Consider the following 14,152-nt stretch of genomic DNA (forward strand, 5'->3'; position numbering starts at 1 on the left):
TTTTTTCTCGGATTTGCGTAATTTTCATATGCTAGCAAAACGTGTTCATAATTACTCTTGGACTCTTCCGACAAACTAAAAGTACTCAACAAGTCAACAGCCTCCTCACCTATTGCATTAAGTAATATGGCAACTTTTACGTCACTAGACTTCGTGTTATGCCCTGCTGCTTTCATATATATTTCGAAGTTCTGTCGAAAGCGACGCCAGTTTTCACTTAGATTACCCGAAAGCTGCAATTCCTTGGGAATCTTGGCCGATTCCATGACGGCGAACAAAATTCACACGTAGGCACTCAACTCACCCGTTCTTCCGCCTGTCTGAAGCCCGAGTTTTATTTTCGGTTCGCAACATTTCCACACGACTGCGCCATGTCTCGTGGTCTTCTATCTCTTAAAAAAGACTTCCCTTAGTCACCAACATACTTTATTATCACAAGACCTCTACAAGCAATCGAGCTGCTCTCTGTCCGATCCACACCTTCACCCTCAGCCATCTTCCTCTGGCAGTGCTGCCAGTTCCCCCCGACTCAAGGCACTGTAGATTACACATATGTTACACCGATAACCATCGACTTGTGGAGATGTGCCTGCACCAGTGACCTCACAAGTGAGAATATACAGTGTTGTTCTTGTATTATAATTTGTTATTTTTGGATACGTTTAGCCTGGAACCTTGTACTGTTTGGGTTGAACTGACATCAATGTTAATGTTTCAAAGAATGAAAAAAATGGTGAATATCTGTAAAACTCATTTTTATTGCTCGATATCATCAAACCTATGCGATCATGAGTTTGATGATGTCAGTATATCTCAATAAGATGTTCCCAGGCTGCCAGATTGGCTGAGAGTCACTTACATTGCCAGAGCCACTTGAGTGGCCATGGTTTCATAAGAATAATGTGGAGCTCCCTCATAGCCAAATGGTTAGGACCTTTTCCTTTGTTATTAGTAGTCACATGCTCAATTCCTGTTTATTTTGCATCAGTAATGTGAAAAAATGGATTTTGAGATTACATAAAAGGTACTTTAATATTCTGATGTAATTCTTGAATATTTTGAAGCATGTGTATTGTAGTGGAATACTTACACACTAATATTAATAAATATATTGAACAACTTTTAATTATTACAATTTCCAAGCATCGCTATTGGTGAGAATCAATATCGTTATGGGTTTCGGCTTAGCCCTAGTTTTTATAACCCAATCCTATATACAGGATGTTTCATAATGTTCTTCACAGTTAGGATAATTCATTACAAGAAGAATATTGGAAATTACCGCAATGAAACCAGCACAAGTCGAAACAGAAGCTCACGTCATCGCACCATAGTTCACATACCTGCCACTATGTGGAGCTAGTTTAGTGCATTCGTGAAAATGGCTGCTACAATTGTCGAAAAATTGCAGTATTTGAAGTCAGTATGGTATGAAGCACAAAAGTTTGTGAAGAAGCTTCCACACAATGGTTTTTGACATGTCCAGCTCTGTAGCTGCACGTGCAAATGATTTCTTTGGGCTATGCAGAAAACTTGTGCAAATGCATTCCATGTCTTCTTCTGAGGTCATAGACGGGTGACCAGTTGATTTGCACATACACAAGCATCCTGTTTCACTAAACTGTTTATACCAGGCATGAATTGAATTGTCACTAGGTGGGTCCTTACCAAATTTCAATGGAAATGCATGCTGATTGCGGACTTTGTTGCATGGAATTCCAACATGCAAAAACATTTCTTGACAGGTGTAGCAACCAATTTCAATAATGCACAAAAGTAGCTTTGTATAGTTTCGGGCATGCGAAATATGGCATGACGGCATGAGTGGGAGAAAAGAAAAGAAAGAAATATATAACCGATGTACAAATTACCATTTACCATTACCATCGGTCTTTCTATGCACTTCTGCCCAAGATTTCATTATTTCTGCTCTCTCAGAAAAGGACAACAGTTTCAAACAAACCAGCATTCTTTCCCATGAAGCCCAGCAATATATCACCGCACCTACTTCCACAGAAAGAAGCCAGTGTGTTCCCGCAATAAACTCTGATATCCATCCAGTCCACATTCGGCTCACGTCACCATCAATTCAAGTTCAGCGTGATGGTTGAAATTTAGAGAAGCAGCTAATCACGGAACTTCAGGCATTTTAAAATTTAAAACCCCTAACGAGACTCTTGCCCTCGTCCTGAACAAGGACCCTCTGTTCTCAAGGGAGTGCGCAGCCGGTCAGGTCCGGAATCAAAACAATCATCCTACACATAACAGGCTCGAAGAGACGACATAATTTCGGCAAGCGTGTCCGCCAGTCTGGCTCAGTGACAGTGAAGTGACAAGGGTAAATAATAATATGGAATCTTGAACTACAACCCTGCCCAAAAATATATCTTCGCCTCAGTGAAGTTTAGACAGCCACAGAAAGCATAACTTTAACGAAGTGTTGAGCTGTGAGCAGTAAAAATTAATTCGAGCGAGATACTTTTCGTCCTCGAAATCAGCTCTCAAACAAGGTGTTATTGTGTTTTTGTGCTACGCGATTATCACTCTTCAGTGTAAACATGACTACGTGTGGGAGGAGTTAAAAGTTCGACGACCAATAGAGAAAGGGGATAATTCCTAACGCAGCAAGGAATTGTCTGGAAATAAAGAATGAAGAAAGAACTTCAAAAACACTCTCGCTCCAGCACCTTTACGTATCGGAGAGGAAAATATTTTCTCCTCACCCGACAAAGTTTAGACTTTTGGTTTTGAACTCAGTTTTCAACTTTAACTTTTTAACTTGTTAGGAAATGGTGCGTAAGTAAAGACTAGTGTTTGTATGCAACGCTGGCCATCAGCGATCTCCGCTGCTAAATTGTTTTGACCCAGTGTATCACTGTTAAGTGATCGTGTTTTGTCTGCAAGGTGTGTGTGTGGAGATGAGTGGCGAGGTGTTGTAAGTATGTCAACTTCAGTCTATTAAGTACTATGTTATAATATGTTTCAGTGTTCTGATTTCTTCTTGTAATAATAATTTTGGCATGAACTTGGCTCGTGAATGAAGACCAATGTATAAGGAATGTATTCGTCCTAATCCATTGGCCGAGCTCTGGACCGTCGACACGATGTATCATCCCGTTGTTTCCTGGTACTGGTTTCACTTCGGTATGTGCAATACTCTTCTTGTAATAAATTATCCTAACACCGAAGAACATTATGAAATGAGCACAACATCACTTCAATGCCACCTGGGTTCTATTGATGAACTTTTTCAGCGAAAACTTACGATTTGAAAAGAATGTGCTCAGAGCAAAACAGAAGACAACTCCTGCTATACCATACAGCATGAGAAAGGTCCACAAGAGACTCCAGTCTGTGTGGGGAATAAATGCACCCAAACTCTTGTTGAATGGGGCTGTCCACAAAACAGTGATGAGCGACGCAGACACAATTACGATGAGCATGTAGTGAATGAGCCAGGCCAGCCAGATTATTTGCACTTGGAAACCCATAACAACCAACAGTTGCTGAAATAAATAAAGAAAGAAAAATATGGTGAAATACTGCTCACATTTCATTAGCGATTTATAAAAATTTGAATTAATCAGTGAGGAAAAACTCACAGTAAGTACTATAGGGGTTGACACTTTGGGGCAGTTGGTTTTGAACAAAACCAGCACTACATGGCAACAATTAAGGGGAGGAGTGACAGTTACGCACCAGTTCTACATTGATTTGAGTATCATCAGAATGGGAACTGCTACCAAAAAAAAAAACACCAGTATGCAAGAGTATGAATTTCTCCCCATGTTGCAAGTGCACACATTTTTTAAAGTTGATTATTAAGCGAGATACGATGTGTAAAAATATGATGAACAAGTGTTTACAGAATATCATGTATTCCTTATGAAGTTACGACTAATCAAATGGGAGTTTCAACTTTTCCAACTACCAAGAAATTGTCCAACGTATCCTTTTTCCATTCATGTACTTTTCTACGCCACTGCAAGTTTGATACACCCATAAGTGTAGTGTATTTCTCTCTGCAACAGTGTTGCCAAACCTGATGTGCATAAAAGAGCTAAATTTCACCTTAACTGGAGTTAAAACTGACTAGATTCTTGAATGCTCGATAAAGTGCCTGCTAGGGTAATTTTAGCTTCCAAAGGGAGGAAAAGGGGAAGGAGCTGCTGCTACTATCATTAACTTTAAAGTGAAGACAATTATTTCTCTCACAAGCATAAAAATACAGTTTTTCTTGTGACATTTCAAGAGAACACATGCTTTCTTCACCAGACATTAATTTTTAGTTTTCACCGTCTAGATCTGGCAGCATCACCCATCTCAATAACCCACTGATGGTTGTATGAAATCGAAAACAAAGTATTCCCGGATAACAATATTGCATCATCTACACATCAGCCACCGTGCAATAAAAAAATAGCTGGGGAGATAACAGGGGGTGGGGCGATAGCTAATATAACGATCATCATCATCCTCTGCCGTTTCCTGCCTCTGGCTGGATCGGCATAGAAGTCAAACCTCTCCATTTTTTCCTGGTCTTCCACCACTCCTCTCTTTCCACGGTGTTCTAATCTTGTCCTCTTCTCCTAACACTCTCCGCTATCTGCTCTTTCCACAGACATCTTGGTCTCCCCCCATGGCCTTATTCCCACTCCTTGTGCATTGTAAGTTCTTACGGATAGTCTTTCTGCGTCCATCTTCTTCATGTGTCCAAACCATCTCATCTGTGCCTCATCTATCCAGTCCTGAAGCTTGACCACACCCACTGTCGGATCGCCTCATTCTTTATTCCATCCCTTCTAGTCGTCCCCACTATACTCCTTAAAAATGTCATCTCCACTGCCGGCATCTTTCCTTTGTCTCTCTGTCATTGTCCAAGTCTCTGCTCCGTACATAATTATTGGCACATAGTATGTATTACATATTATCTTCTTGCATTTCATAGTACATCCCTATTCCATATTAATCTTCGAACGCTTTGATATAGTGCATCACCAATTGTCCTCTTCTGTTTACCCCCTCATCTATTCTTCCACTTCTCTCAATTATGCTTCCTAGATATTTGTAGCTCTCCACTACCCTCAACTATTCCGTGTCAATCTTTATTCTTGGTTCATTTCTGGCTCTGTTTCTTGTTGTTATTAGCACCTCGCTCTTCTCTGCACTGAATTTCAGTCCTGCTCTTCTGATTTCCCATTCCAACTATCAAGCTGTCTCTGTACTTTTCTTTTCTTCTTTCTTCCTTCATTGAGAAAGGAAAAAAAGATATCTTACAGACAGAGAGAGACCCTCAAACACGAAGGAAAGAAAGACGTCTCTCTCTCTCTCTCTCTTATCTTCTTCATTCAGACTTCTTTCCTGTTTCTCCTTATTACTAAGTCATCAGCGAACAACAGGGTCTTCATCTCTTCCTCTCCTATCTTCTTCCCCACCTCTATGTTAAATGCATCCATTGCTTATACTGAACACTCTGTTCTTCAATATAACAATATCAAGATGCAAAATGTATATTTATGGCAAAAGTTGGCCTATGTGGGCAAGAGCCAGTGATGGCACCATAGTGGGGCAGGGATCCCAGTTCACAGCCAAACAATTGCATGAAAGAACCAGTCCTGGCTCCAAAAGAGCTAATTTGGCAACAGTGCACGCAGCTGCCACAGAGGGAAGAACTTCGAAGAAACCTTCCCTCATGCCTTTCACACATCATTTCTTGAAAACTACAGGTGATAATTCAATGATTATATACCCACTACACGTTTCAAAAGGTTGAAACCCTGCCATCCAGACAAGCCTACATGTCTCCTCGATGGCATAGTTGTAATTGTAGTTGCCTTGTAATCAAGGGGACCCAGGTAAGATGCCCAGTGAGGTACATACTTGTACGGATCGTACTTTGAACTGTAGGTCCATTTCGGAATAGTCTTTATGTGAAAAAAGTGACCTTAACCCCTTAAGTGTGGAATTGTCTGAACAAGTCAACTTGTTTTTTTTTAGTTTTTTTTTTTTAGAAAAATTCCCTTTCAATACTCTTCTTCTTTTTCATTTTCCAATTGAGATTCAATATCACTACATTCAGAGGTCAACAACAAGTGGAACTCAGGCTTTTCAACGGTGTAATGGTAACATCGTTACCTTGTAATCAAGAGGTTCAGGGTTCGATACCCAGTGGATTCACATTGCACAGTGGTTCAGATTCCACTTTAAATGTAGGTTCAGTCCTGATTAGCCTATATGTGCATAAAGTATACTTATAACAAAACTTCAAACAAGTGTAACCCAATGTTCGAATCACAAATATTTGATTTCGGAGCCATATTTCGGTTTTCTATTATGCACGAACTACACCATACAATAGAATACAACTTTTCTTACTTTTAACTTTTATTTTCTTTCCTTATCTTGTTCCACTTCTGCTACTTTTTTTACTTTTACTACAGCTAGCATAATCTCACCTAGCATGATGGTTATGTTCTCAACAACTGGGTGTATATATATGCCACCCGAAGTCGTATCTAGTCAAAGCAAACACAAAGCATATACGAGGGTGTACCCAAAAGAAACCAGATTTTTTTTTAAAAAAGCTGTTATTTTTCTTTTATTTTACAAAACAACCTTATCACCTTCAAAGTACTCTCCATGACACTTAATACATTTGTGCAATCTGTGATTCCATTCTTGGAAACATTTTTTAAACTCATCTGTTGTGATGGCTGACAGCTCCTTCCTCGTTTTTTTCTTCACCTCTTCTACGTCGTCAAATTGCTGTCCCTTCATATCCCTCTTCATTCGGGGAAACAAAAAAAGTTGCACGGAGCAAGGTCAGGTGAGTAAGGGGCGTGGTGCAAGAGAGTCATGCTGTTCCTTGCCAAAAACTTGGGCTTCGGAGATCTTCTTTCAAAGCAAGGCATGTTTCCACTTGACACACTTTTTGCTGGTCACTCAGATTCCGAGGCACAAATTTTGCAGTGACCCTTTTCATTCTGTTAAAATTCGCTAAGCCGAGGTACAAGATAGTCCAGACAACTTCACCAGCTCTTCAATGGTCCGTCGTCGGTCTTCGAGCACAAGTTCACGAATTTTATCGACATTTTCGTCCGTTCTGGAAGTTGACGGATGTCCAGAACGGGGTTTATCTTCAATCGACATGTCACTTTTCTTGAAGCGAGAAAACCACTCGTACACTTGAGTTTTCCCCATAGCACTGTCCTTGTAAGATGTGTTCAACATCACAATCATTTCTGCGGCCATCTCAAAAAACGAGGTGCGAGCGAAACTGCTTTTACGAAAAAATCACCGTGACCAGAGACAACCTTCCCCGGCAAAGACACTGGATGCACTGAACTCCCAACGAGTTGCTCAATGCTTGCCTAGAGGGAAAAATTCGTACTACGGAAGCTCCGCCCAGGATAGCGTTATTCCAGGGTTTTTTGGGCACCCCCTCGTATACGTGGCCTGTTAAAAAAAAGACCAGACTTTTGTCATAGTGCGCGAACCATTATTCGTAGTGAGTTCCGGCAGGTGGCATTCTCCAGCAGAAACCTTCAGAAACAAGCTACGATCACCAGTAGCCCAGTTAGAGCCACCAAAGTAAACACGTGCAGTAAGTTCTCGTCGTATTCGCTTCACAGCAGTGAATATGAAGGTCCAGGCGGAGCAGCGTGTTTGTGCAAAATTTTGCTTTAAACTGGGTAAATATGTAAGTGTAACTGCAAATGCTACAGAAAGCCTATGGGAGGGACTGTATTAGCCGACTGCAGTGTCATGAGTGGTATCAGTGTTTCAAAGAAGGCAGACCATCGATCAAGGTAAATTCAAGATCGGGATGACCTTCGATGTCAACAAACAATGAACACATTGATGCTGTTCGGTCCATTATTCGTGCAAATCGTTGTTTGACTGTCAGAAGGGTTGCTGAAGAAGTCAACATCAGGATCGGGTAATGTCACACAATTTTGAGGGATGCTGTGCGCAGAGAAATGCCTAGCTGTGGAAAAACAAGAGTTATTGTTGCACCATGAAAACATGCCAAGTCACACATCACTGCTTGTCGGCCAGCTTTTGACTGCTAATGTGATAACCATTGTCCCCTGTCCACCTTACTCTCCAGACTTGGCCCCTGTGGATTTCTTTGTTTCCCTAGTTGAAAAACCTTGAAAGAATAGATGAAATTCAGAAGAACGTGACAACAAACATGAGAGCTAATCCAAAAAACGCGGCCCAGGAGGCATCTGAACATTGGCAGAAACAATGGGAACACTGCATTGCAAGCATGGGGGGAGTAGTTTGAAGGGGACAAGCATGTGTAATGTGGTATTGCAAAAGTCTGGCCTTCTTTTTGAACAGCCCACGTATAAGCCTTCCTCACTGCAACAGCATATTGTGAATGGCACATATATATGCACAATTAAGGGGTTAAAAGAAACAAACACAAACCAAAGAGATTTACAATAATAACAAATGACCTAGCTACTGAAGGTTAAATAGCAATCTAACCTTAATTCCCTTTTCCTCCTCCTCAACGACTCTCTTCGTCACTGAAGGTATAAGTAAAAGGTACGCTATTACTATAACAACAGAGAATGTTTTTGATCGTTGAGCAGCATGGTATTCAAAGGCATCGTACTTATATTGAGCATCATTGAGCACACCATTTGAACATCCCTAAAAAAAAAAAGTATTGTTTTCACTATAAATGCATCACCTAGAGATATTTAAAATAGCATTTACGTGCACAATAAAAGTAGTTTCAACAAAATTTACTAGCAAACAAAGAAGTTGTAGTCATTTAAAAAATAGGATGTGACTTATCAGATGCCTTGTAGTTCGTCACAGCATTTACAGCCTTATGTAATTCAGAGGAAATAGAAATTCAATGGTTATCAATGTTATGGTAATTAATTTGCAGCAATATTGAGACAATGTACGTTTGGTTTAGACTGATTGATTGATTTATTTTACTTCACTTCTCTACCACTTTAGGCTAATTGCGAAGATGGGGATGATGAAGGAATTGATGAAGGAAGACACAGAAAGAACAGTCATGCCCAAGCTGGGATTTGAATACAGCTAGCATGCTGTGCTAACCACTCTGCCACAGAGGTCGGCAAATGAGTGTTATTCTTTAGAGAAGGCACATTTTCATGTAACTAAATTTACACATCGACATTGATTGATTGATTTGCTTAATTTTACTTAGCTTCTTGTGCCACTTTAGGTTAATTTGCGAAGATAGGAATGAGTGATGATATGATGAAATTGATAAATGGACACTCACAAACATCCATGACCAGGCCGGGATTAGAATCGGGACCCCTGGCGTCGTAGCACGATGTGCTACCCACTCCGTCGCAGGGGCCGGCACATGGATATTGAATATTAAACATAATTCATACATATGACTATCACATAATTAACTGTAATTCAAACTAGCTTGTACACGTGTAGATGACATGGAAATAGTTTGGCGTAAGAATTGTACAAGAATTTGGTATGTTAGTTAGTGCTGTGCCGATATATCGGTTTCGGCCGATACCAGCTGTATTTGTATCTGAAGGTATCCATTGCATTTTATTTACTAATACTTTTCCGGCACTTTGATCATACACAGGGTACTCAAAACATGCTGTGTGACACTTTCGCAGAGTCGATTATCTTGGAAGTTCTGCAAAAATCAGTTTCAATTGATTTTGCACCAATAGTATGTGTATTTTAATACTCTGATACTTTCTTTTCTTAATATTTTAAAGAAAAACAATGGCATATTTATGCCTATAAATGTAGTTGAATACTCCAATAATGTACAGGGTGTCCATAAATTATCTTTACAACTTTAGATGTGAATAACTTGAAAACTATACTAGATAATGACAAGCAGTTTTCAACATGTGACAAGAAAACTCACAAAGTATTTTATTTTCCAGGTGATGCAGATTTGACGAAAAATGTGGATTCCACAGGAAAAAGCTCAGTGTGTAGCCTGATTTATAGAGATTTGTCCGTAGGCTTTAGTGCCTGAAGCAGCTGAAACCTTGTAGACATACAGACGTAACCTCTTATGCAAGACTTTGTGTACTGTTGCTCGTGGCATTGCCAACTCTCTGGCCACCGTATGCACTGATTTCGTCGGACTCCTTGCAAACGCTCGCCACACCATGTCCACGTTGGCATCTGACACAGATGGCCGACCCGCCCCCTGTTTATGGAGGACATTACTCGTTTCCATGAATGACGTATGCCAAGCCCAAATGGTGGGTCAGGATGGTGGTTCCCTTCCATACTGTCCGAAAGTTTCATTGCACTTGGGTATCGGACTTTGTCTCTATAAACCAGGATACACACTGAGCTTTTTCCTGTGGCATCCACATTTTTCGTCAAATCTGCATCACCTGGAAATTAAAAAAAAACTTTATGAGTTTTCTTGTCACTTGTTGAAAACCGTTTGTCATTATCTAGTATAGTTTTCAAGTTATTCAAGTCTAAAGTTGTAAAGATAATTAATGGACACCCTGTATTATAATACAGTATTTTTCACTGTCGAGTTGTCTCTGGAAAGGCAGCTAGCATGCCAGGCAGCGAGAACTCTTCTGCCAGCATTTATACCCACAGCTTTACACTGACCTTGGCACTGGATGCGTCAGTGCTTCAGTATCCAGATAGCTGGTGTCCAGTTTGCACATGTTTGTGAAGAGTTAATGTGTTTTAGATTGTTTTGTTTTACTTGGCATATTACTGGTGCTCTTCTGCACTCGAATAATGGCACACTACACATGAAATTTAAAACAATGTATTTTTATGTGTGACTCTTAAGTCATTACGAATTCTTGTGGTTGGAAGACGATTTGCATCAAAATTCCAAGACGTCCATGTTTCACACAGAGACAGTGTTCGAATACTTGTGAACAAATTTAGGAAAACAAGATCTGTTCCCTCTGGCGTCATGCACAAGAAACAGAAATTTCCATGACATATGTGTGCCGAACTACCAAGCTTATAAACCTGAAGCCACACATTAGAAAAATTGAAAGTAAATGTGAGGAGAGAAATTGAAGCAATTTCGGAAGAGGAACTGATATGTGTTAGTGAAAATTTCCTAAAAAAGATGCTGTAAATGTGTGGATGACACTTCCAACACTTTTTGTAAGAAGGTACATGCTCACTTTAATTGTAACTGTCAATGTAATTGTACAAGCTTATTTCATTATATAGCTAGTGGTTCAAGTTACGCGGATGTTGCATCCAGTTTGGCAGCAGATGCGCTCTCACTGCCTGGTATGCTAGCCGCCACTCCACGGACGACTCGACTGTGAAAAGCACTGTAATATTAATCAATATTTTGAACAACTTTTAAATGTTACAATTTTGAAGCATGGGTATCGGTGGGAATTTATAAGAGTATTGGTATCGGTTCACAGTGGTAGTAAAGACTGTATTAGTCTATCTCCGATTTCCCCTACTTACCTGACGAGTCAATGGAACTAAAGATGAAAATTTATCTGGCACTCTAGGCTGTGTGTTCAATCCTGCAGAAAATAACAACAATAAGTTTAATAAGTATAGAATAAATATATGGGTATTGTTTACATTCCTTAACTGATGGAACATTGGAAGTAACGCTGTCATAACTTGACTGGTAACCCGAGAACACTTGTTTGAATCATGTCACCAGGAAAGCTACAAGTCGCATTTCTGACAAACAACTCAATTAAGAAGCAAGGCTACATTTCCAAACCTATCCTCCCCTTAATTTTTTCCCCCACAACATTGCATACTACTTCGATTGTCAAGTTCACGGGTAGGAGTATACAAAACTTTAAATAATTCAGGTGCCAGCCCATTTTTCTCAGGAGCCAGCATATTTTTTTTTTTTTTTTAAATATGAGCTAATCCAATGAAGAGAAAGCTACACATTTTGAAATGTAATCTTAAAACATTTCACTTATTAATTAAAATAAGATTAGATTAAAAGTAATTAATTGTAGTGCTGGAGTGGACTTCCCATAGAAGTCTCAACAGCATATATAACTACATGATACATTCAAATACAGGGTGGCCAAAAAAAAGGATGACTCCATCACATGACTGCAGATTTTAAAATTCGACTAACAACAGTGAAAAATATATAATGCCATGCTTATAATTCTGATTTAATTATACACGTGACACAGATTCACTAAGAAAGCATATATACTGTGGTCATTATACAAAAAAAAGGTAATGGAAATATCAATAGGCCAATCCATTTTTTTTCTTAACTGGATTTGAAAATTCAGGCACTAGGTGAAGATTTTCAGGTACCATAGTGTATTTGTCTACCCCTGGTCAAGTTCATGGAGTTGTTAGTTAACCCATTAACTTACCACTAAAGTCTTAAGGTTCGGAACTGAACATTATTGATTTGCTTTATATTAGCTACTTTGCTTTTCTGCCACTTTTGGCTAATCACGAGAATGAGAATGAGTAAAGATATAATGAAATTGATGAAAGAACACTCGCATAGAATACTCATGCCCAGGCGAGGATTCCTGGCATCATAGCTTCCTATGCTAACCACTACACCATGGAGGTTGGTGGAACTGAACGTGAGTGCATGTATCTCTTCATCAACAAAATCTAATCATTATTCATACTTACAATCATCATTAGCACAAAGAAGCAGAAAAACAACATAAAATAACAAAAATATACACACATACCACTTTTAAGCCCAGAAGAACTTGTGAGAGAACTATTTTTCATTGGGTGGACGATAAGTGTGTCCACTGGATCATACATGCTTTCATTACTCATTGCATAGCTGTAACACACTATAAAGCAAATTATTGTTGGTAGAAATATCTCTACCAATGTCCACACACAATGCCTTGTGCGACTTGCATGGTTTTTCCACAGCAAAAGTCCTAAACTCCGCAGCATTTTCTAGTGAACTATTTCCTTCAGTTACAAATTCAGTGATGTGCAATGTACCTAGAAGAAAATAAGAAAGTATAGCTACATTAAAGTGATTCTAGTGTTGGAGTAAGGGTCGTTCCATGTCAATTCAACTGAAAAAAGGGGGTTTCAGAACCAATGCACTTAGATTTTGATGAAACATGGCACATTTAATCCTTGTATGGTAGTGAGAAACCACTTTTCTCTTCTTTTTCTCTCTCTCACACTAGCCTGGTCATCAAACACACGCAGCATCCGGTTGTCGTAGGGCAAGCAAATGAAAGCAATGATAATTGTACGTCGGTGAGATATTGCTCTTAAAAAATACATGACTTCCAGGTCAAATATATTACACAATGAAAGAAAATACCTCGACGAACGTTGTAAACCTTCGAGAAACTCTCATTTCCGTAAATAGTATATTGTGTAAAATTGAAGAAATGTGTCTCCGATATATGAAACTGTTAACCAAAATTTTAACTATGCTTGCCTAACCTAACCTTGCCGGAAATGGTTCGTGGGGCTATCCGTGAATGGTGTTTTTTGTGTTACGAAGGTTGGAAACACTGGATACCGAATGAAAATCCACAAAACACAAGCACGACGCGCGATTATCTACGAAGGTGTACGCGTCATACTGTCATACGCAAGCGAGACAACGCACATAAAGAAGTACTCGTAATGTGAAAGACTAACATTACTTTCATCAAAAAAACGTGAATACACCTTAAAGAATGTTCCGCGAAGCAGATAGATAAGTACGAATGTTAAAAGTGACGAAACGAAGAAGTTAAAGGTGTTAGTGGAATAGTAAATTTTTACCAACAGTAGAATTGTGCGGTTTTATGTCAATTGCGTACTTAATAACTATTTAACTATGTAAAGGCGAGTATATCTGCTACAAAACTGATAATGAAACTTCTACATCAAATGCCCTCTTCTCCAGTGTTACCAGTTCTCTTAGCAGGTCTCACTTAGTATGTCTATGGTCTCACTTATCGTAGGCTTCTCAAACCCTTTTTTTCTGGTCAAGTCCCGCCCTTCGCCATCTGACGTAATTGGATTTTGATTTCGATGTTTGGTCATATGGTTACATAAGGCATGTCATGGTTAGGGATCTTACCATAAATACACTACAATTTTTTAGTCTTACTCAGAAAGGTATTATTTATGCTAATAAACCTTAAATAACATGCCTAACCTAACATCAAACTTATTTCAC

General features: G+C 39.3%; 1 protein-coding gene across 4 annotated transcripts in view; it reads right to left on the minus strand.

Annotated features, from left to right (window-relative positions):
• Window positions 1-13,936, minus strand: part of LOC146003536 (phospholipid-transporting ATPase ABCA3-like) — a 98,724-nt gene extending 84,788 nt beyond the window's left edge. For 3 of the 4 annotated variants that reach the window (XM_083141829.1, XM_083141827.1, XM_083141830.1), the window contains exons 1-5: window positions 13,883-13,936; window positions 12,696-12,966; window positions 11,461-11,522; window positions 8,497-8,664; window positions 3,266-3,506 (exon numbers count right to left, since the gene is read on the minus strand). In XM_083141829.1, coding sequence (XP_082997955.1) covers window positions 3,266-3,506; window positions 8,497-8,664; window positions 11,461-11,522; window positions 12,696-12,915 — 691 coding nt within the window. In that variant the 5' untranslated portion in view covers window positions 12,916-12,966; window positions 13,883-13,936. The other variant, XM_083141828.1, reaches the window with a different exon arrangement.
• Window positions 13,937-14,152: the final 216 nt, after the last annotated feature.

Source organism: Lepisma saccharinum, chromosome 20, assembly GCF_977018435.1.
Source record: "Lepisma saccharinum chromosome 20, izLepSacc3.1, whole genome shotgun sequence".
Classification (NCBI taxonomy): Eukaryota; Metazoa; Arthropoda; class Insecta; order Zygentoma; family Lepismatidae; genus Lepisma; species Lepisma saccharinum.